This window comes from Bombus pyrosoma, linkage group LG10 (genome assembly GCF_014825855.1).
Source record: "Bombus pyrosoma isolate SC7728 linkage group LG10, ASM1482585v1, whole genome shotgun sequence".
NCBI classification, from domain to species: domain Eukaryota; kingdom Metazoa; phylum Arthropoda; class Insecta; order Hymenoptera; family Apidae; genus Bombus; species Bombus pyrosoma.
Genome location: NC_057779.1, coordinates 14,607,254 through 14,631,027, shown reverse-complemented (window position 1 = coordinate 14,631,027; position 23,774 = coordinate 14,607,254). Strand labels below are relative to the sequence as shown.

Here is a 23,774-nt window from a genome sequence, read left to right as displayed (position 1 = left end):
CAGCTTAGGTACGTATTGTTTTATAAAAAATGTGAGTTGCAAAACCCATGTTATGAAATATGAATTGTTAATGATTTCATCAATTTAAAGTATCCATTAATGATAATATTCATAAATATTTAGTATTTTCAACAAATATAATTTCTATATTTAACGTAGAAGAAAAGTAGAGGCTGAGTTTGTTCCAGGTCGGTATTTTAGAACATGAGACATGAAATTCCATATGAAGTCAGATCTGTCCTATATTTGTACTTAGTCAATGTTATAAAATACTATAGTAGCTTTGAATCTTTATATTACAGGTGAATGTAACATAAAGATCTCTTGTGTTCTCACTTAAAATAATGCATGGACATTCGATAGAAAACGTTTCTATGCAGCGTTCTTTCTATACTGCCATATCGTATCCATTTACACGGTAACATATGACTCGCTTACTCTACATTCCTATGTATGTGACAAGTAAACATTTAACAAATATTATTTTATTTCATTTTTTAAATTAATTATGCTATTACTTTGTTTCAAACATGAACATAGAATTATATTTACCCAAGAATCTTATAATGGTAAAATTATCTTTAATTTATATGAATACAAAATTAACTGAGAACTTCTCTAATATTGAATGTGATATGTATAATTTCATTATGTAAATCTTTCAAACCAAAAGCAAATAATTAATTAACTATACTTTTCATTTTATATGGGATCATTATGTGAATGTGGGATTTTTTAAGAAGCAACTTACTTTCATAAGTTTATTTATTGTAAGTAATATGACATTAATTTTATAAGCAGGATATAAGTAGAATATAAACAGGAATTTTGATTTTTTTGTCACTAAAATTAAGATGTTAATCATGTTGTTGTTAAAGTTTTATTTAATTAAGCAATAATCAAGGTGATGCAAATGATGTTATTCTTTGAGACAAAAATTAGTTGTAAAATTTATCAAGCCTCGATTGTTCACAATTTATGTAATTGCACTATTTACTCAAACCTAAATACATATGTAGTAGCAATTATACATTAATAAAAGCTTTGTACCTACAATAAATAAAGAAAATATAAATTACAATGATACATTATTAAATCCAAATTATTAACAATCATTAACAAATCATTAAATCCGATTTTTTTAACAATTTTACATTATAGTTGTATTTATAATTATTAGAATAATTTTTAATCTTATTGCTAGAAGCCATCTTGTAGAAGGCATGTTATTGCTGAAGTCAACAAGTTATTTATATTTTTAAACCAAGCAGTGTGTTACTGGTTCATGATATAGCTTGTAAATACTTCAGAAATTAAAAAACTTCTTTATATTTCTAAATTGTTAATACTTTTGTTCAATTTTTAATTATGAGTTTACTTTTTCTAATTATTCCATGGTAGGAGCCATAGTAGTGGTAACTGGATAAGCTTTAATGGCTTCCAATTCTTCTCTTGGCAAATTTTCCATAAGCCAAGTATCAATTACTGGAAGATTCTTTTTGCTCCATTCTCTTATTTCCATCTTGTAAGGTTTTTGGTTTATAAGATCTGGTAGAAATTCTTCTGAATGGCTTTCATACAATTTACGAACTATATCCAAACCCTTTTGATTGCTAAACGAGGAAGTTGCAGATTCTACTATGCGGTACAAAAGATGTTTTTTATCTTCAAATCTCTGTTTCACCGTATCCCAGTTTTCAGTTAAAAAGTTGAAGAGAGTCGTATAACCAGCTGCTCCACCACTTAATGTAACAAAAATCAGTTGGATGTCTGAATCAGTAAAATTTCCATTCTGATCAAGAAATGTTACATTTAATAATCTGCAACATAAATGAAAATGTAAGGCATGATGCTGTTATTGAGTTTTCACTAGAAACAAGAAATTATATTAATTATATTAATGTATAGTTACATATAGTTATGTTACTATAGTTACAATACAATTTTGTTCAACAGATTAATCTGGATTCATTTAAAAACAATTAATAGCATTTATAGAAAGCCTAAAACAAATATTGAATTCTACATTTTAATAAAGATTATATAATAATTTCCTTTTAAACTGAAAACTATTTAATTCTTGACACATTCTGATAAATTAATTGAATAAAATTATGGATGATACCTTTCAATTTTATATGTATCTTTTGGACAACCAGCTAAGGATTTCAAAAGATATGTACGTTCATTCTGTTTTCTTTCCGGACTATTCTGAGGGAAATTTATAACACGTTGAAGTCCAAATTCCCATTCTTCTTCAGATCCCCACTTAAATACTGGGCAAATAAATTCATTGGCAACTCTGAAGTAAGAAACAGTAACAATAATTAATACAATTTAATATCTACAAAATGTAATATAACCAGTTAGCAAAATTGTAAGTACTAAATGATATGTAAGAGAGAATAACATTTATATACTGTAATTGATGTAATATTAGTATTAGTATTATTTTATATATTGAAATTTTGATTCTCACACATGCATTAAATTTCCTCATTAAATTAAAATTTTTATATGAGTAACTTGCAGAGATTTATAAGTTTCTGCTTTGATGCTATTAGTAACAATACATTTCCACATTACATGTATTACTGTATAATTATAATGAAAATAATTATAAGTTTTATAAATATAAATGTAAGGGTGACAAAGTTACGGACGGATTTCCTTTATCCGGTTCCTTATCAGTCAGCCACTTTTTGTACTGATCCCTTGCTTCGTTAACACATGGTTCGTATCCAGCACGACAAAGGAAATTTTTTGCCATTCCTCGCATATGAGTTTTCCAAGACGGTTCATTTGGTTCTACAGTTCTACTGAGTTCTTCATATAGAGGCTTTAACAAGGTACGTATGTATGCCTGAAATAATAATAATTTTACTAGCTTATAAGCTTTATGAATATTTTATGTTTAAATTTTGTTTTGTGTAGGAAACATAAAGATGCAATAAGGAAGAATAAATTTTAGCAAATAATATTTGTGCATTCTTTGATCAAAAAGTAAGATATAAAGTAATATTGAAGATTACTTAATATTGAAGATTAAATTTCGACTGCAAACTTATGACTTCTGAGAAATAAATACATTTACAAAATTGTAAGTTTATAAAATCGAAGTCTTTTGAATTGTAAATTCAATTTTACATGATATGTGATTATAATAGAAGTGATTATGAAAATAAGTATCTGTATATAATATATCATCGTGTTCTTATTTTAATATACGTCAGTATTAAAAAATTTCTAAAAGAAGCAGAATTGGAGCTAGGCACAGAAAAGACGAAAATAGTAGTATTCGAAAAAAGAAGAAACAAAAGGAGACANAAGAAAATGGAATTGGGGAGAGCAAGAACTAGAAGAAGTGGAGGAGATAAGATACCTAGGGTACATACTACAGAAAAACGGCAGCGATGAGAGGCACATACAGGACAGGAAAAGGAGAGCGATGATAGCAATGAAGAAAACATGGAGCATGGGAGAAAGAATATTCAAACAGGACTACGAGAGGAGAATGAAGATGTTTTAAGCACTAGTAGAGAGCGTGGCGCTGTTTGGAGCAGAGGTATGGGGTTGGAACATGGAAGAATCGCTGGATAGGGTAAAAAGAGGGTATGTAAAATGGATCTTAGGTTTAGACAGGACAACACCAAACTACATACTGACAGAAGAATGCAAGATAGAGGAAATCAAGGTAAAAGCGTTAAAAAGAGCAGTAAGGTACGAGGAAAGAACTCTAGAATCGGAAAAGGAGCTGGTAAAAGAGTGTATAAAGGAGAGAGAGAGAGAAACTGGGGAAATGGACAGGAAGGGAAAAGAGCAAGAAAGAGAAAGAAGGATCTAGAAGAGGTGAGAAACGGAGAGACACAAAGGGAAGCAGGAGGGGAGCAAGTAAGTTGGACTGGAGACCAAATTGTAGGAGAAAGAAGGAAGAGAGAAACAGAAGAGAGGAGGAAAAGGATAAGGGAATCCAAATACAACAAGTACTACAGGAACATAACCAAAGATGAGATGCCAAAGTACTTGGAAGGGAGGATGAAGTGGAAGGACAGAATAATCATAGCCAGATTCAGGTGTGGAAACGAGACCAAAGCGAAAGAACATTGGAAAGAGGAGGAAGAAAGAAGGTGCAGATTATGTGGATGGGAAGAAGAGGACCTGAGACATGTAGTAGAAGAATGTGAAATAACAGGAGGAGCAAAGGAAATGGAAAAAATATTGAATGGGACTGGGAAAGGACTAATGGACCTGAGAGCGATAATAGAGAAAAGAAGGGTAAAGGCAATACAAGAAGGGGTGGAAGGACAGGAAGGTAGCACAGCAAGGAGGCAAAAAGACCAAAGACCAAAGCATAAGTTGAAATAGATCATAAGCATTAGTGTTAGATTAGAGGTAGGAATGCGATTAGTGCAATAAAGAGCTGTAAAGAAAGCTGAAAGTTCTTCCAAAGCCGAGAAGCATGGACTAAATAAAATAATAAATAATAAATAATAATATACGTCAGTATTAATTTTCCAAAGGTACTCCTGCATATTTTAATTAATGGTAAAACCAAAAAGTTTGAAACCGGTCATTTTAGTATACCGGGTATAGTAGCTGTGCCTTAGTAGTCGGAACGTTATGTAGGATAAATTAATGAATATTTTTCATTTTTCACTTTTAACAAATTATATAAAATTAATATAGAAATATATACAATTAAATATACTTAAAAGAACACAAAAACATATTATCTATATTTCAGTTAAATAACAAAAGCATCTCTGAAGTATATATTTTAAAGAATGAACGTAAACGAAAAATATTTACCTCGAATTTGGAGTGTACATGAGATCCCTCGATACGTCTACCAACGTGATCGATCATCATAAAGACTGGTTCCCATACGACGTGACTCCTTTCTTCTTTCAAAAAGAGAGTCATATTTAAAGCAATTTTGAAGCATAGTTCTCCAGAATATGCTAAATTCCAAGAATCATGAAGGAGTTTTGCTCTGGTTAAAACAGGAATCTTTTCTCGGTCTGGACTTTGCAAATACTGTGATAACATTTTCCAGTTACAGGAGTCATAGTTTACCGGAAACATACCTATAATCAACCACTCTATTTAATATTATATACTATAGAATTGTAAATCAATTGCTGAGAATTCTAAGTAACTCCATTCCGTTTTGTTTTTTAATAAGAAAGCTTTAAAAATAAAGATTCTGCACATCTTTCCCTTTTACTGGCTTTTCGTCTTTAACTACAGTTAATCTTAATTATAAAAATTAACTATCACTCATTCTTGAAAGCAAATCTGAATTTTTATTTCATTTAATTTATATACAATTGTAAAAAAGATCTTGGGAAATTTACATTAATTACATTAAACAAAAAAGAAATTTAAGATTAATTTGTATAATATAGTGATTCAATAAAATACCAAAAAGTCTGTGAAACTACATGTTTGTAGATAATGAGAAGAATATGGACATCTTGAGTTAAAGATTAAGCAATTTTGTGAGCATTATGTTTTGTTTTGGCTTGTGTTATTATTCTCATACCTATTTCCTCTGGGTTGACAATGATAAACTGGTTTTCATTAGCGATATCTGTCACATTCTTCATTTTATTTCCTTTCGTCAACCATAGGAGACAAGACTCTTGAATATCCAATTTTTCTTGGGAAATCATTACTACTGGTATATCCCATTCATAAGAAACTTTAGGAGTGGAGGCTCGTGGAGCTTCCCTGAGGTAGACTTTCTATAAACATAGTAACACAAACATTAATTATGTATATTTAATAACTTTAATGTATTATAACTTAAATGTATTATATTATTCCATTTTCTTTCTGAAACTCTACAAAGTTAAGGAATAGCAATTATAAGAAAAAATTTATGTACTGAACAATATTAACAATAATAATTATTATAATATTATTTGAAGTAAAGAAAAGTTAGTTTTCTCTTAAGAATGTAATTGTATCTAAAGAAATAAATAATAGTAATAGGAATAAATTTAAAAAATTAGATTTAATATTTTAATTTATGATATTGTGTTATATTTATTAACAAGTATAAGATTACTAGTAAAGTATGAAATAATCTTCATATACATTGTTACGTCGCGCCAGATGGGCCGTATGATGTCACTCTGGGTCTGGCCGCCAAGGCCCCACATACCGTAATTCCGATCTCAATAAATCTAAGGACCCACCATCACCCTAAGCTTTCAGTTTAGCCTTTAACATTATATTTATTCCTGTTAATATCTCGATTTATAGCTGTTTATAGCAGGATCACTGAGGAATCGAGTATTTGCATAACGGAAAAGCTGGGTTCTTCCAGAAACTATGTCACGCACAAGCAATGGGGATAGTTACTCTCTCTTCGAATACAAAACAATACAACCGAACTTTCCTACGTTCTGTAACCATTGAATTTTCTTTGTCCATATTGTATAGTAAATTGTTAGAAATATACATATTTTAGATTCTGTTACCGCGGTGTTGTATCAAACCAACCACCCCTATTATCTTAACTGAAATCAGGGAATCGATCAAATCGTGGTGTCGATTATTATAATCGCAGCGGGAATTTACGACTCCCGTTGACGTGATATCTCGCGAACGCGTCTCCCTGCGATTGGTCGAAAATACATACATATTGTATTTATTATAGAGATAATATGGAAAGTGAGTAGTTTAATTTTGGCATTATTCTCATATTATGATTATTACGCCAAGTATGCTATATATATATATATATATATATATATATATATACATGGACTGTAATTATTCGCTTTGCTGTTTCTTTAGCGATAATTGAACGATGTAACCTCAGGGACTAAGTATGTAGGTGTATACTAACGTAATCAACAACGGCCTACAAAAGTATACAAATGCACTTCAAAGAAAAGGTTATCAGCTCTAAAGTTTTTATTTCAATTATATCATACATCACTGAGATCGTTTAGATAGTTTCTCTAAAGACAGGGCAATATATTTTCCGTCTTCAAGGCCAAAGTTTCGTCATTGTATTGCTATGTTTATACTATAAATTGCACATCCGTTCGACTTAGATTATATCCGCATTTATATGAGAAATAATGTTTTTAATAAAAAAAGAATTTCAGTGAAGAAGCTATGATTTTAAAATATAAATATTTCATAAAAATTTAAAACCTGATTGCTGTATTATATAATAAATATTTTTCATCAGATTTTGAAATATTAATAGTGCCAATATTTTCATCTAACATAAATCGAAAAACTATATTAAATACGTATATTTATATATTAAATTTTTTGTACAATATTAATTTACATTTATGTAATATAAATAGGCTAAAAGTTATAACAGATTAAATTTTGGCAAAGATAGAAACTAATATCAACTGTTCGTGATAACTCCTATTATTTTCTGGAAGCTAAATAAAATCGATATAGGATGAAAAAGTTTCTTTTGTGCTCGACTTGGTCCTCAGTTTCTTTTTCTTTGTTAATATTTACATTTTGGCATTATATTTGCAACAACCATCACATTCTGTCTCTCGTTTCGATCAACCTTTTCACAGATTGTCGCTACTTATGCAAGAAGAGAATTGACTTTACTCAAAGTGCTCACAAATAAAATCAGCACCGCGTTTCTTCTTCATTGATGCTTTATCCGTGCGAAAATCATGTCATCGTTACGTTTTCCGCGTCCCTGAGGTGAACAGCGTTTTTGTTGGATAAGATTAAGAACGTAACGTGCATACATACTTGGCTAAGTGTAATTGTTTGAGTTTCATAATTGCGAATGACAGTGACCAATGGTACTCTATCTCGATTGGTCCACGGCCCCGCGATTGAGTTGACTGTCAAGCCTTTTGGTAAAATTTCCGTTTCAGCCGCGACATCGTTTAATCGGCTGTAAATATCATCTGCAAAGAAGGTTCGTAGATTCCTGAAAAAATGATATTTAGCAGTTGAACGAAATTGAATAAAGGATGAAGTCGAGAAGAATAGCCGGGAAGCAAAGTTTGTGAAAACGATTCATACTTTGATAAAATGTTTTCTTTAAATGTTTGGGATTTCTAATACAAAATTTACGAGAAAATTATTAATCCTATCGTTATTCTGGTATGTTCAGAAACGGAAAGATATTTGGAAATAAAAGAGAGAATAAAATACAAATTTTATAGTTTACGTGTTTCCTCTCTCTCATTTTGAAAATTAAAAAAATTTTTATATGGGTATATTTTATACACGAAAGTCTTCAAATAAAAATTTTTAGAAAACTTTTTGGAGTTTTGCGAAATTTAAACTTTACCTAGATTAAATAAAAGATTAGATAATGTTAGATATAGATTAACACGAAGTAAGAAAGAAAACGACTCCCACGCTAATTTTAAATATTTACAAAATAATAACCTGAATATATTTTAGAAGTAATAAAAAGTATAAAATTATATAAAATTGTTTGATGTAATAATAATATTTTCCATTTTAGCCTTTTTCATAAGATATAAATGCATCAAAAAATATTATAATTTTTTCGATAGTCGTTATTCCAATATAATAATGTGAATTAGTAAAATCCAGTTATAAAATTTGCATTTAAGAATTGCTTCCCGGCTAATTGATAAAAACAATTACTACTCTTCCGAATTTTGTTGTATAAAATTTCTAACGCCTTTCTGGAATAGATCTTTGCCGAGAGTGTAATTGAACATCCGGAATACCAGCTCCACTAGAAGGAGAAAAAATGACATAATTAGTCTTATGTAATTAGGAGGAACTCGCTGAGTTAATTACACGATAATTTGCTTTCAATACCGTATAAAATTAGTGGACGTTTCAAACTGTTTGATAAATGTTACACACTTAATATTTCTTATAGTTACATTGATATCAATATTAAAAATCGAAACTTATTAAGTCATTTAAATTTTTCCTACTCTATTGACATATTTTTATCTTACATTTTTTTGTATGTATAATTTACCAGAAATGATATAATTAATCAATACAATACATGAATATTGATCGTTTTTTAACCTGTAAGTATAATTTCTTCCGTATTTATGATCATATGCTTTGTAAGAATTATATTTACAAAAATTTAATTGTGCAACGTGTCCTAAGTTTTAATAGACAAACTTTGATATCCTACAGAAGGAAGTTTTCAGAAGTTCATTTAAGAAAGTTCTACAGTAAAAAGAGTACATGTAAATATATAGTTATTATGTCCTTATTTACGGGAAATAGTAGTGTTACAAATTAGCTAACTTTAGAGCGTATTAGAGAATGTATTTGAAAAGATTAAGTAATTTATCCGGATGGTATTCGAAAATATTTTCGACTAATAGAAATTGATATAATTATCAGAGAAGCTATTATGACAAAAATTACCATAACTTCTGTTATATTAACTTCGAGCATGAAGTATAATCACATTATACTTAATAATTATTATGTAGCGCTGTTTGTATAACTCCAAGAGGACAAGATAATTTAGTTAAAACATACTTTTCGATGATGTAGCTTCGTTTCTGATACCACTGACCCTTCCGAAAGGTTCAATCTTTGCAAATTCATAATAAAGGGAATATAGCATAGTCAGTGGCCATTTCCCTTCCATTTCATCCGGATTCAGCTGCAACAAACACATTACATTTTGAACTAGTTTCGTGCTTAATCTTCGTGTGCACGCAATATGATACGTACGTTCACCGTTGTCATTGAAGCTAGGAATGAATTAAGTGCTTTGTTAACAGGTGCATCACTCCAACGGAATGGTGTGATATATTGACCGATCCATTGATAAATTAATTCATAAGCTGTGTCCCAGATGGACGGGCTACTCAGTTCACTTTCCCTGTAATCAAAGTCAAGCTATCAATATCATATCGAGATTTGTTATTTCTATTGTTCACATGACAATGTTTGGTGCTAAATCGCAAGATGCAAAGTAGACAAATTTGTCATACCTAGTTTCGTACATCCTTTTTTCATAATAACATTGTATACATAATTACTGAGATTCGTATATTTAATTAAATACTACCCGGATCCTATTTAAGGTGCACAAGGTATTGATATTTTATATCACGAATCGAACGTAGATAATTTTGCATATCACAGCTTCAATTGCTGGTTCGTGTAAGCAGGTGTTGGTAATTAATCTAGGATACAGTTATCGATACATGTTATATTAAGAGCAAATTATGAATAAAACTGACAAACGAACAAAAAGAGTCTCAAGTTTTACAGATAATTTTTGACATGTTATTCTGTGAGTCTAATTCTTATCAAAATTTGCATCTTATTTAAATTCTAGACGGTCCATGCTGCATCCTACGATTCGGCAGTCGGTGATATCAAGTTCTGCGAATTGGAACCGCGCGAACAATCTGCCTTTCCATATTATTGATTATTGTTTTCTTTAATAATTCCCCAAAAAACTTTTAGTGAAATTTTCTTTCACACCTTTTTTTTTATACCGTGTACACGATATCTTCTTCATTAATATTCTGCAAAATATGTATACCAATAACGTAGTAAACATACCATTAATATTATGTGATAAATGTTAAACATATACAGGTTGTCAATAAAAAAGAATTATAAATCTTGAGGATTCAATATGAAGTAAAAACATTTGAAGATATAAGGACCAATTTCAAGGTACTTATGATCAACCATATAAAATATTTTAATGTTTATGCACATAGATACATATATTCTATTAACAAAAACTGCTTTGATCTATACGCCAAGAATACTTTCAGTTTCGTGGGCATCGTAGCGAAAGGTTTAACGAAAGTATAATGAAAAATCGCTTTGAAACATATAGACACGCCTACCGACATATTCAAGGTCAGCCACGTGTTTTTAAAATAGCATGTACAGACAGTGTGGGTAGAGGATACTTACAAGTGCCAGAAAAATGAAAGCTGGATATCTATGTAAATCCAAGTAAAGATAACGATTCGATAACGAGTCGATAATACATATTTCTATCTTATTATCTTTATATGACAAAAAGGTTTATAACTTATGATGGTATTTGGCAAAGAATACTGTCAAAGTTCGTGACATTTTACCTTGTAAAAAAAAATGGACGTGATTAACATCTTCTAGTCATGAAACAAAGTACTATCCAAATCTTTATCCATTTGCATAAACATTCACAATCTAATGATTTAGTAGTAATGAGATAGTAATTTAATTAGTAATAAAATAGTAATTGATCAAATAGTAATTTTGATTCTTTTTGAATAGTAATTTTTCCCTTGTTATTGGTATAAAATCTTGCATGCTTAACAAAAGTATAGTAAATAATATATACTTGAAGAACATCAAGCCCCAACTGTCAGATGCTTTGGTAGCACCGTACGAAGGAACGGCTACCAAGTCGAGTTTTGGTAAAATAATCGAGCTGTTGAAGTAATCCTGTAAATAGTTCATGATCCAGACAACCTTGTCGGGTATGCTTTTTAGGGAGTCCATGTATTCCTTTCGACCCCACACTTTAATCTCGAGCTTTCTCCCATCCATTTCATTGATTTCCTGAGTAGGCGAGATGCTCTCGAAGTCCGATATTATCAAAGCTAATTGGTACGTTGACATTTGCGGTGTCTTGGTAAAGTGATCCCAGACCAAATCCGGCTCATCGGTCCTAGGCAAAGAGAATATTTTTTAGTAATAGAATTACGTTTTTGCATACTTATGGCGTATAGATAAGAATACTTAGACTGTAAGGAATAATCAAATAACCGGTTAACTCTTGTCCTACCCGTTAACTCTGGATTGCTCGGATTACAAGAAACAAGAAGATCGGTCACGCGTCGAGCCATTTAGCTGTTTAGCCGAACTTTGTGTTCGAACTTGCGCAAGATGTATGCGTCTAATGACATGTATATTTCGGCGCAACGAAAGGAATTGTGAAATAATAAACACGTTTAGGCACAACTAATATTTTTTAAAGATATCTGGCAAGTAATTATGATCGATTTGTCAATGAAGAAAAATGATTTATTATCTGAAAGTGGATAATGTATCAGTAATAATTTGTAAATTAATACTTAGTTTAAATTAACAATGTTTTGAGATAACTCGTGGAAACAATGAAACACAATAGAAAACACAATATCGCTACCATCATTATCGTTATAGTTAGGAGGATCTACCGAATCACTATTCGCAATAATAACACATTTCTCACTATTGTCATCAATATTAGATTTTTCTTTTACTGGCATGATAGATATAAGGGTTGTTTAATTCTTTTAGGGAATTATAAACTAAACGTGTGAACGTAACGAAGAATTACACTAAAGTAAGTAACTAAAGTAAGAAAATATCGACTTTATATATCGATAACTGAACCACGAGTCTGACTCGCGTTGTTTACGTTTGTCCCGAATGAAGTAGCACGAGCCAGGACCGTATTGTTTACGTTTGATCCGAACGAAGTACCACGAGTCAGGCTCGCGTTTATTGTTTTTGTCCCAACCTTTTTACCACTCGTTTTTGTAGGACAAGGGATTAATCGTGCTGTGATTCAATATATTTTATTAATATCCTGGCAATAAAAATTCTGAATGTATTTTTAATGTCGAAATATCTAACAAAATTCTTACTATTTGTAACACGACAAATATATTTCTTTCTATATGTATGGTTTTATTTTAGATAGTCAGAATTGTGCATTCTCCCAATTGTTTCGAGTGGATATTTATTTAAGATGGGAATAAATTCATATCAGACGAATATTTTATCTGTGAATAATTGTTTGTTATTCATAACGAATTACTTTCTATATTTATTTGAGTAACGATTGCAGAATTATTCGAATAATAATACGAATAAAGGTTTGTTTCCACTTAATTTTATACAAGTACATACAGATACCGGTAAGATTCATACTACTAATTTAACAAATAAACAATTTACTACGCAACGATAAACTTTCTAAGCCAGTATTTTATCCAGGAAAAAGTTAGCTATAAAAGCCAATGTTACAACAAATAGACAATGTAGCTTGAAAGGATATCTCATGTCCGGTACCATGTCCATCCTCCATGTAACACGTAAATATTTACAAAAAATATATAATTTTATCCAAATAAGTTTTATCCAAATTCGATTAAATCTTTATCCAGATATATTCTCACACGAATAATTTCTCCTTCGAATAACTTCTTATTCAAATAAATAATTGTTTCATTAGATATTTATTCATTAATGGCGAATAAAATTTCATTCTTTATTTTCATTCGTTATCTGTTGTTGGAATAAAATTTTACCATAATTAAGAGAATGCATTTTAACAGGTGCGATTAGACAGTAGATATCTATGGAACGAATATAATTAAAAGGTGGAACCTAGGAAGAAAATATTAGAGAAAGTACACTTCAGATATTTTGCATATTTTCGCCTATTATTCGCATTCTGTGCGTTTTTGAATCTTAAAATTTCCCACAGAAGCATAAAAATTCGCAGTCTATGCACTGCTGCTTGGTGCTGATAACGACATAATTTAAAAAGTGTAAAATTTGCATTTATCGAATGCAAGGTTTACATTACATTTCTATTTTTATCATGTAGAACGCATATTTTATCAGTTTTGCGTCACAGGGCTATTATATTATAGTAAGGCCTGTATTTTGACTTTTTCAAATATTTCAATTTTAAGAGGTCTCTCCCTTAAAACTTACATTCTTGAAGTCGTGCCACTGTCAACGTCAAGCAGCGACATGACACACGCAAATAAAATCAACGAATATTTCATACTACTTACGTTTCTATGCTACTTTCCAGGGGAGTGTTTGAACGAGCAGTCATGTTCTTCGGACGCTGAACGCTGAGTTTGAAGGTCGCTTTGTAAGGAGGCTCATCCATACAAGGAAAAACAGTTTGCGCGTTGTCCAATCTGAAGTTGGTAGCCAGGAAGGGACTAGAGAAAAAGACGCACAGTAAATTCTTTTTCTTTAATCTTACGTCTATCGCGTTGTAATTATAATTACTGCTTTTGTCCATTGGCGTCGCTATATTCGTGTTTGAAGAAACCGCTGGTATCGTTGGTGGTGAGATTTCCAGTGAAGGTGAGATCCACTTCGCAGCTGGTGCCTTTCTTTAGCATCTGTTCCAGGTGAATCGCGTAGCTAGATGGCCACGAAGAACGACGACTGACTCTCGCAACGTTTACAGCCATCAGTGGCAGGCCTTTTTCCCTTTAATTTTTTAATAATCAGATATTAGTTTTAAGGAGGAATTTCAATTGATGAAATTGCTTTTAGAGAGCAATAAAATACGAGAGGGTCAACAAATTTTCATTCAATTATGCACAAGTTTATTTAATTGTGTGCAAATATTTCCTATATATATATATACATGTATTTTCTCCCAATGTGTAATTAGTAATTAAATTTAGTAATTAATAATATTCGTGAGGATATTTCATTAATATCCAGATTTCAATATAGAATGGAACCTCGATTATCAGAACAAAAGCGACATTATCGTTTATTATGGGAACATCGATGGAAAGAGGGATGCCTTGTTACGAGGAAGATTAGGAAACGAGAATAGAGAGAAACTAAAAAAGTCCATACATATTTGTTAAGAAGTTCTTGTTCCTTTGTTACGTGTTAACATCTACGAAATAGTTCGAAATAAATGATCTGCGTATGGGTAATAGGATTATTCGATTATCCGAATTAAGCACGCCATTTGGATGATAATCGAAGTCCTACTGTATTTTTATATATTACACATTATGTATATTTTCGTTTGCATTTCATTTCATTTCACATTATAGTTATTTATAACTGTCTATATACATTATATGTATGTAATGTATATATATAATATAATAATACTAATAATAATAAATAAATAAATAATATATGTATATATATTACTCATTTCCAGATACATTTTCTTTCAAATTTCATTTATATAATTTCATATTACGTATATTTCCTGCAAGTAATATCCTATTATATGTATAGTTGTTGTTTCCACGGTAATATAGGTATGAGGCTAAAAGTTGGTTCACGTAAATAGTATGTATCTTTAACTCATACGTATAGCAGAACTCGTAACATGGTAATAATATGACATACCCATTTTTCTCCTTTCCCTATAAAGTCCCAGGAACAGGGAAAAGAAAAAAATGAAGAAAGGGGGTGACTTCAACGAATATAGTATGAAATATACTACATAATTTAAAACGTAGTGGATCTTATTGTAGAATTTTGTATTCTTCCCACGGAGAGTTAGGGATTGACAGTCTTGGGATCAGGTAGGAAATTTAGCTTCTTCAGTTTAGCTCTTCCAGCCAGAAGAATTTTTCAACGAAATAGAACCCATTTTTCAATAACGTCATTTACAATTATAGCGAAGAATATGATGCGATTTTATTCGCTTACCTTTCTTCCAACGATGCCTCCGTGATCCTAACATCGTATTTCGTAATTGCAAGATGTGGATGAGCATTTAAAACAATTATGTCACTGGTATCTATCCAAGTGACGTTGATCTTAACTCGACCTTTGAATTTGTCATTCCCGATAAAAGGTTGAAGTTCCAGGTGATAGCTGGTCGGCACTACTTCTGTGGGTAATCTGCGTTGACTTACTTTGGGCATGTAAACGTCATTCAGATCTATACTCCGTTTGATCTGCAACTGTAAATGATCTTCAAGTGTAACATTTATCGTGGTATTTTTACTGCATTATGAAATACATTATGAAACATATATATCTTTATCTTTATACCGTCCAGGACAGGAGGAAGGTATCTCAATTTGACATGTGCATTTTTGTTTCGTTTATCGTAACAGTTGATCTTTGAGATCAAGAACGACACTGAAGATAGATGATAGTAATATTATTTTTTAAAGACATTCTCATTTTATATCCTATCTATCGTTTCTTTTTAAATTTTCATTAGCTGCTACTTCCTCCTGCATAGATAACAACTATCTTCCTTATTGAAGTTAACTTAGCTTATCAAATCTTTTGTATCTTTGTGATATTTGTGTCTATTAAATGTAAGGCATAAGGCATTGCATATTGCGTTTAAATATCTTGAGAAATTTCTTACATATTAAAAATATTTCTGAAATATAGAACATTCTACATAAAACGATTGTTTCATAGAACTTGTAAATATTGTAAATTCAATGCATGTGTTTTAGTCTCATCTAGTTTCTTATTAATATTATTATCCTTTTGATAAAAGTCGAATTTACGAATCTTTGGGAAGATTTCATTTTGATAACAATCATCAGAAGCTCATATAAAGCGCTAAGAAAATATTAGTAAATAATTTAAGACATTTGAAGACATTATTTGTAAATATCTCAACTGGCTCCAAATTACTCGTAGAAATTAATGTGTTTTACTTTGAAACGTCTATTAGAGAAACACGGAAAGCAACTGTAGCTTTAAAACAAAGCCAACCAACATAAGCGTGTACTCGCTAACTATTCACTTACTTTTAACTCTTCGGCTTATTAAATAGCGAAAGTATCTCACCGAAACGCTTTACGATATTTAAAACCGCTTTTCATACGTGCGTATATAACATCATCTAGAAGAGTCGTGCTTACATATATTATAAGGATAAAATAAAATAAGAAGCGATTGCTTACGTGTGCTTCGATATCTGGGAGAACGAAGATCAGGAAATACCCGGCGATGGCTGCTATGAACCTCATGGTTCTCCTGCGGAGTAAGTCGAAACTGATTATTCGGTCGAATATCAGGCTAAACGACGTAACTGAATAAAACTGCTAATTCACATAGAAATTATTCAACGAAATATTAACCGTTCCAACAATACGACTATACTATCGTTTGATCGTTAATTACGTGCAACTACGAGTATTAAGAATGCCGGAGAGAAATTTTGTTGACGTTTCAGAGTCTAAGATTTTTCCAAAGACGATTCGATTCACTGTGTTATCTTTTCATGTTTGGTAGCACGGGATTCGCCGAGACACTTGTATCGATCGTCAACGTATAATCGAACTACACAGTATTATCTTGAGCAGTTTGCGATCACCGATGCTCCACAGCGACTTACTTCGCGATCCTTATCCAACACGTCCGTACTTGCATGCTGTAGGCGACGATCTAACCGATGTAATTCGTGTATTTCGAAGTGTCGTCGCTTACGACCACTTCAATAGCTTCGATCGAAGCTATCGTCGTCGCTTGACCTTGATACCGGCAGCCAATATTCGTATTGAAATGCGAAAGCACCGCGTGCCAACGCAGTCGTTCGTCAACTGCCATCCAGCTTTCTGCTCTTTCCGACTGTACCAGCTTCTGTCGGATCGCCTGAAAGAAACGAAGAAAAGCGTACAAAAAGAAAAGAAAAGAAAAAAATGATAAACGCGAGCAGAGAAAACGTGAACGACCACGTGATAGGGGTACGCCGTGGCGGATTGGTGTCCGAAGCACGGATTCAAAGCGCTTAGATCCACTTAGCCGCGTAATCGGTGATCGTCCATTATCCAATTCCATCGAACAGACGTCACAAAAGGGCCTAATCGCGACGGTACCCGTCGGTGACGGATGAGATGCGCAGCGTCAATGGCCAATCCCGAAAGCATCAATGGAAATTGAGATGCCACGAAGCTGCTCTGTGAATCTCTGCGAATGTCCTGCCGCTGATTCTGTAACCAGAAACCATTGTATATTCGTTTAATGTATGAAAAGCCGGCAGGCAATTCAGGTCTTGGCTTGGCGTTCGTTTCCGATTCGGTGTCAATTGGAATTGATAGCAGGTTTTGTGTATGTTTTCTTCGCGCGTTTATAGGCCAGCTAAGGCCACTCGTGCCACTTGTCCACGTGTTTCCTCTAACTTTCAAGCTGCCTCGGATGAGGCACTTGCCAGAGAGACCTCGGCGTCGGCCTCTTTTCATTCGGCACATCCCATGATCTGGAACAACCGTCTTCATTATTATTGCAATCGACTTTAACTAGCTCGCGTACACATTGTGCGAATGTTGCTCGTGTTTGTGCTATACGACGTCACAAATAAATTATATCGATAATATGGTAGGTATTTACCTAGTCCTTACGACTGTGAGATAAAATGCTTCTGTTAGAAAAACATTCAATTCTCCTTTAAACAGCATGGATTTGCCTTTCAAAGATGACAGGATTGTTTTACGAAGTAACTTATTAGCGTTATTATTATTAGTCTTTTGATAAAAGACATGGAAAAAATACTAAACGACACTAGAGAAGGATTAGTAGAATTGAAAACAATAATGGAGAAGAGAAGGGCAATACAAGACGAGGGATAAATGTAACACTGTACTGATAATATTACTGTGTTTATGTTTACTTCTCGTAATTCTCCCTTCTCCGGGTTACCAGAGACTCAGTTATATTTCTCTTTGGTTTACACTTTATTGCGTTTATATTCTTATTATATGAATTGTTATTTTTTTAAATATATTTTATTAGGTAGTCGGACATTGTAATTGCACGAAGACGTATTCGATAAGCTTAGCTCATCTTGCAATATATATATATGTAAACTCCCTAGAATTCAAGGGTGATAGGGACTTTTTCTGTTTCACGGACAGCACTACTTTCTTTGTTTTACGGACAGCCATTTTGAGAGACGCTCATTTCCCAAACTGACGGACAGAGAACAACATCAGAGATAGACAAGACTATAATTATTTAAAACATTGAGAATTGACGGAGAAAGATCGGTAGCTCAGAATGCTGAAAATCGATTCTCGATTTTTAGGTAGAACTTGTTATTTATTGTTTACTGTTATCGATTGGTATTAATTGTTGTTTACTCCTGTATTTCATTTAAGTATTTTAACAATAAACTCGATTTTCAGACTTCGGAATCGATCACCTCAATTACCACGTGATTAACGATCTTACATATATATTATATATAGTAAAAATATAGCATGAATAGCCATCTTAAGGGTATGACGATTGTTAAAGATAGTCTTACCGAATATATGTAGCAGCTTATCGACGTAATGCTCATGAAATGAAAGTAAATATTTTTAGGACATCAGCAAAATATTTACTCGATCTGAATATCTCACGTTTCTATTTTCAGATTCGTTTCAAATTTTACTGACGCACAGTCGTAACAATCAGGTTTCATCGTAGCGCTAATGAAATTTCAAAACGTTTTGAGTACCATAAATAATATATCCATTAAATACTTTCGCGGTTCACTGTATATGAAATTCTCAACTTTATCCGAAAATCCCGAAAACATGGAAATATTCGAAAAGCTCGATTACCTGAAGGTGAATACTTGTTTATTTGGTAGACGGATAATGGCACAGCTAAGAGCCATCGGAAAACTAAGACGAACAATACAAGAAGCGAGGATGAGGCGCAGAATAAAAGAAAACCTGCCACGTCGAATATGTAACGCAGGAGTAATAGAAAACAGGAACTAGATATTAAGCAAATGTCCATGTACGAGGAATTTCGTATATTGAGTTTGTTTTGTCGTTCATATTAAATGACAGAGAATGGTGAGGAACAGGAAAACAAACACGGAAAGACATAAAAGGGAATATGAACCGGAGAACACTGTGGCTGGAAGAGCAGATGCAGGAGCAAATATCAGAACTTCCACGGAACCCACAAACCAATCAAAATACGATAGTAAATTGTAACGCTATTATATATACTCAATTACGTAATTGAGAAGAAACAGAAGAAAGGGGGCAAACAGATTAAAGAATCCAAATATAACAGACATTACAGAAAAATAGCCGAAGAGAAGATACCAAAGTACTTAAAAGGGAGGATGAAGTGGAAGAACAGAAAAATTTTAGCTAGATTCAGATGTAGAAACGAGACCAAAGCAAGGGAATACTGGAAAGAAGAGGGAGAAAAAAGGTGCAGATTATGTAAAAGAAGTCATGTAATAGAAGACTGTGAGATAACGGGAGGACCAAAAGACATGGAAAGGCAAAAGACCAATAGTTGCAATAGTTTGTAGTCATAAGTTGCAATAGTTTTAGTCATTAGCTTTTAGCTTTTAGAGATAGTATAATTTAAGGGAGTGTAATATAATAGAGTAGATAAGAGGGAAGGTAGATATATAAGAAGCAAAATAAGTGTAAGGGATGTAAAACCGAAATTTCGTCCAAAGCCGAAAGCCACGGACTAAATAATAATAAATAAAAATATAAAAGATAAAACGAAGAACTTTGTTCTTTCACTAGGAAGTGCTTTATATGCACTTTATATACTATCGAACTACAATATTCTTTTCTAAATAGTTATGCTAAAAAATGGTATTACAACATTGTCTCCATAAAAAGAAGTGTAAATGCTAATAAACACTAGTTACTTGTCTTTCAACTGCGTTATCTACACTGTTTTTTGAATCTACACATTTTTTTACGTGGTAAATTATAGCAATTTCCACGTTAGATCGCGAATACTATGTTAAGAACATTTTTCTAGGTAAATAATATTTATACATATCGACAAACACATGCAAGACAGTGGATAGAGGAAATGAAACGCATCTCGATTTCTAACTTCAGGATCGATTTATCTTCGTTAATCTGATCTCTTATTGAAAATTCTTATCGACAAGATCAAAAAGCCAGACAAGACGCGGCATAAGGAAATGAAAACGAAGAAAAATCGAAGAATCGTGGGACGTAGCGCAAGGGAATGAGAGATAAGGAGAGCAAAGGATTACACACGGCTGAAAGAATAGAGCGATTCCGAGGCAACGATTGAAAAAAGTGGGGGCACCAACGTGCATTCGGAGTGTTGGCCAGCATTCACGTATTGCATCGTACGTAGAACGACTAATTGCGTTGCACCTGTACGAACGAAGCGCGCAAGCAAATTTAACTTCGTCATTTTGCGAACAATTGAAATTTCGCCACAGATCTTTCTTCCACTCTGTGTCTCGTCCACGTGACTAATTTCCTTTTCGTTATCTGTTGCCTATCGCACGCGATCGGTAGTTTTTAAATCAGAGAAACCAGAAGCTGTTCACATGAGCCGAGGATCTATTTCCAGTTGGCAGGACTATGGACGCAGAAGTTGTAAGTGATTGAAGATTGCCTTTCAATTCGTTTCATTCAATTTCCACGTCGTTACTTTCCATCGATACCTTAAATATACCTTAAACGCGTATGTTTTCTGTTCAATTCTTTAGCACAACCGAGAGATATTCGTCATTCAGCATTGTACCTGCGATGTCGGATGAATTATTTCGCGTTTTAAAGTATAAAATCACGCATGCAATAAATATATGACACGCAGGAGATTTCTAGATGGAAAGTTACAACGTGTGGATTGCGGATGTTCACCTATTTTTGCGAAATTTTATATTTCAGAAGTTTACACAGTGCATATAACATACAAAGATACATACGATATTTAAATTATGCCGCTTACTATGCTATTTAGTAGACGAGATAAATTTCTCTTTAGATTCCATTTCTTTAATTACGTTCGTGGAAGTATGAAATTACACAAACACCTGTACTCTAGTTATAAGGAAAGATAAAACGCGTGTAAAATATATTGCCAACAGTTTCTTCCAACAATTATTGATAATTTTGAACATGAAACAGTATATATCTCAAACCGTGGTTTGTTATGAATTCGTGTTCACGTGCTTGTTTGTGCTCATTAACCAGGTATCGTTGGAACTTTTTCATTGGTATTTATTCGTTTCTCGATAGTAGTCATTACATTCTATCAGCAGATAGTTAAGAATCCAGAGAGAAGCAACGACAAGTGCGTGTGAACGTTGAATAATATTTGTGCGATGTCGCGTAATACGTAGGGGAAAACTTTGAAATTAATTAAAGAATGGAAAAGTCGAACGAAGGTGGGAGAAGATAAACGTGTATGTTAACGAGCCGATAAGAACGCGTGACAATCTTCTAGTCGAATAAAAATCAATATGCTTGGAAAGTAACTTCGAAAGAAAGATAACATTTGATCCGTTTGCAACGAAACTAATTGAAATTACTGCAGTTGTATCAAGGTGTATATTCCCTCGAGCACGCGTGAAAATAGAGTCAATTTAGTTTTCTATTTATTGGTTTCTAATAGATTTTTACAAATTCGTTAACAATAACAAACGGCTTATAAAACTGCACGATAATTATCCCGGATTTTTAGATTGAAAAATATATTTCGTACCTTTTGTTGAAATGCGTCACATTTCATACAATTTTATTGTGCAATTCTATTTAGTTGGAATGCTAAACTCGTTGTCTACAGAGTTAAAAGTAATATACTAAGCTCAAATAAATTTTACGCTCGTGGAGCTTCTCCATTGAAACAATACGACATTCGAAAGAATAAAGTTGCATTTTCTTGAAACGTATAACACGAATAGTCCAAATGCTATCCACGCTAAATGATTTCACTAAAACATTCTCTTTCGCGTAAATCAATTTGCTCATAAATTTCTATTCTCGTAATGCCACGTTAAACGTACATTGAAATTATCGTACTGACACGTACGTTACATTTTTCTTCAAACTACTGCTACATATAAAATAAACAGTATATAAAGACACCAAATTTATTTTATCAGAATATCTTGTGCACCACGCTGATACAGTATATACCACAAAATAAATGACTGTTCCCAGTATAGTAAAAAGTAATTAGCACGAAGTTAGTAAAACTCATAGCGTATTCCTGAACTATTAATTACCAGCAAGTCTAAACTTTTCTTTGTCTATTACAATAATCCCATGCTTTCTCTACTTCAGACAGCCAAAGATAATTCGTATAACTAGTATTTAAATGGCAGCTTATATCACAATTATTTTGTTTCTTTGCTGCGAGCTTTCCAACGAGCGTGCACGAATACCAGGTAAAATCGCACGGGTTCCTCAGATATGATCGCTTAAACGCGTTCCCGTTGTCGTGAACATTAGTAAGAATCCGCATAGCTATTTTCCACGATTGTAATTGCTTGATTGTCAAAGACGTTCGTGTCTCTGAAGCGTAACCGATGTGAATGCGCGGTTAAAAATTCGCTTCTTCCACGAAGCTGATCGCGTACATTTCCATTTCTTCTTCTATGAAAATCCCAATGGTTTATCCGTGTGTGGAGAAGTCGTGAATCGATGGAAGCAATCGGATTACGCGTAACACGAGTCGCGTATAATTCTAAGAGGAAACGTGCGATTGCGGTGATTATGCGACAGTTGCGATGATTTACGTTACACGTGCACGCAAGTGCGATTGCGATTTTAAGTTTGCATCGAGTATCAAAGTATTTCAATGCACCTCCGCGATTTCAATCTCTTCGTCAAAGTATTCCTTATCAAAGCCTAGGATAGTAATTTGAAGCAAACTGTAATATAGCCATTGGTACAATAATTGTAGTAATTAGCAAAGACAAGCAAATCGCAATATTCTTATGGACGTTTTGCTTTGAAATTGACGATAGAATCATATGACATAAGAAGCGGTACATATGGACAAACGTATGAACATACAAATGTAACTGTTACATTTCAATTACATTTTTCTAATATTTCACCTTCGCACTTAAACATCGTTCAAAAATATTGGCGAAATTTTGGCTTCAAACAATAATTCCAACCAGCGCTCAATGATACAAATATCAGGAATTCCTGCCAACAAACTGAAAGATTTAAATACAGAGATGCAATTCTGTCCCAGAATTACTATGTTTCGTTATAAAGACTATTACCAACTTCGGCGAATTTTTCCTTTCGATTAATTTTCCCATTTACGACCTTCTTGCTGTTTATTGAGCT

The 23,774-nt window shown here is 32.7% G+C and overlaps 3 protein-coding genes and 2 long non-coding RNA genes across 9 annotated transcripts in view; 3 read left to right on the top strand and 2 right to left on the bottom strand.

Annotated features, from left to right (window-relative positions):
* Positions 1–16: 16 nt before the first annotated feature.
* On the top strand, positions 17–1,078 carry LOC122571818. Its single transcript, XR_006318238.1, has 2 exons — positions 17–188; positions 303–1,078. It is a non-coding gene; the product is annotated as an uncharacterized LOC122571818 (long non-coding RNA).
* LOC122571813 (aminopeptidase N) lies at positions 867–17,258 on the bottom strand. The gene is made up of 15 exons (XM_043736001.1): positions 17,072–17,258; positions 16,638–16,710; positions 15,412–15,668; positions 14,005–14,211; positions 13,779–13,934; positions 11,324–11,653; positions 9,700–9,850; positions 9,502–9,628; positions 8,632–8,722; positions 7,753–7,936; positions 5,546–5,747; positions 4,810–5,087; positions 2,664–2,863; positions 2,126–2,302; positions 867–1,820 (listed from the first exon to the last, which is right to left on the bottom strand). The coding sequence occupies exons 1-15, from the start codon at positions 17,104–17,106 to the stop codon at positions 1,388–1,390; spliced, it is 2,901 nt and encodes a 966-aa protein (XP_043591936.1). The 5' UTR covers positions 17,107–17,258; the 3' UTR covers positions 867–1,387.
* On the top strand, positions 2,870–3,919 carry LOC122571819. 2 transcript variants are annotated; one of them, XR_006318239.1, is made up of 2 exons: positions 2,870–3,100; positions 3,254–3,919. It is a non-coding gene; the product is annotated as an uncharacterized LOC122571819 (long non-coding RNA). The 2 variants fall into 2 exon arrangements; XR_006318240.1 differs by having other exon boundaries at positions 3,234–3,919.
* A 195-nt stretch (positions 17,259–17,453) lies between the features above and the next one.
* LOC122571817 lies at positions 17,454–18,051 on the bottom strand. The gene has a single exon (XM_043736011.1). It carries the CDS (start codon positions 17,949–17,951, stop codon positions 17,475–17,477), a length of 477 nt encoding a protein of 158 aa, XP_043591946.1. The 5' UTR covers positions 17,952–18,051; the 3' UTR covers positions 17,454–17,474.
* Positions 18,052–20,484: 2,433 nt separating this feature from the next.
* Positions 20,485–23,774, top strand: part of LOC122571812 (thyrotropin-releasing hormone-degrading ectoenzyme-like) — a 28,583-nt gene continuing 25,293 nt past the window's right edge. For 2 of the 4 annotated variants that reach the window (XM_043735998.1, XM_043735996.1), the window contains exon 1: positions 20,826–21,062. In XM_043735998.1, the coding sequence (XP_043591933.1) occupies positions 21,014–21,062 (49 nt within the window). In that variant the 5' untranslated portion in view covers positions 20,826–21,013. Of the gene's footprint in view, positions 21,063–23,774 lie in introns of all 4 variants that reach the window. The other 2 variants (XM_043735999.1, XM_043735997.1) reach the window with 2 other exon arrangements.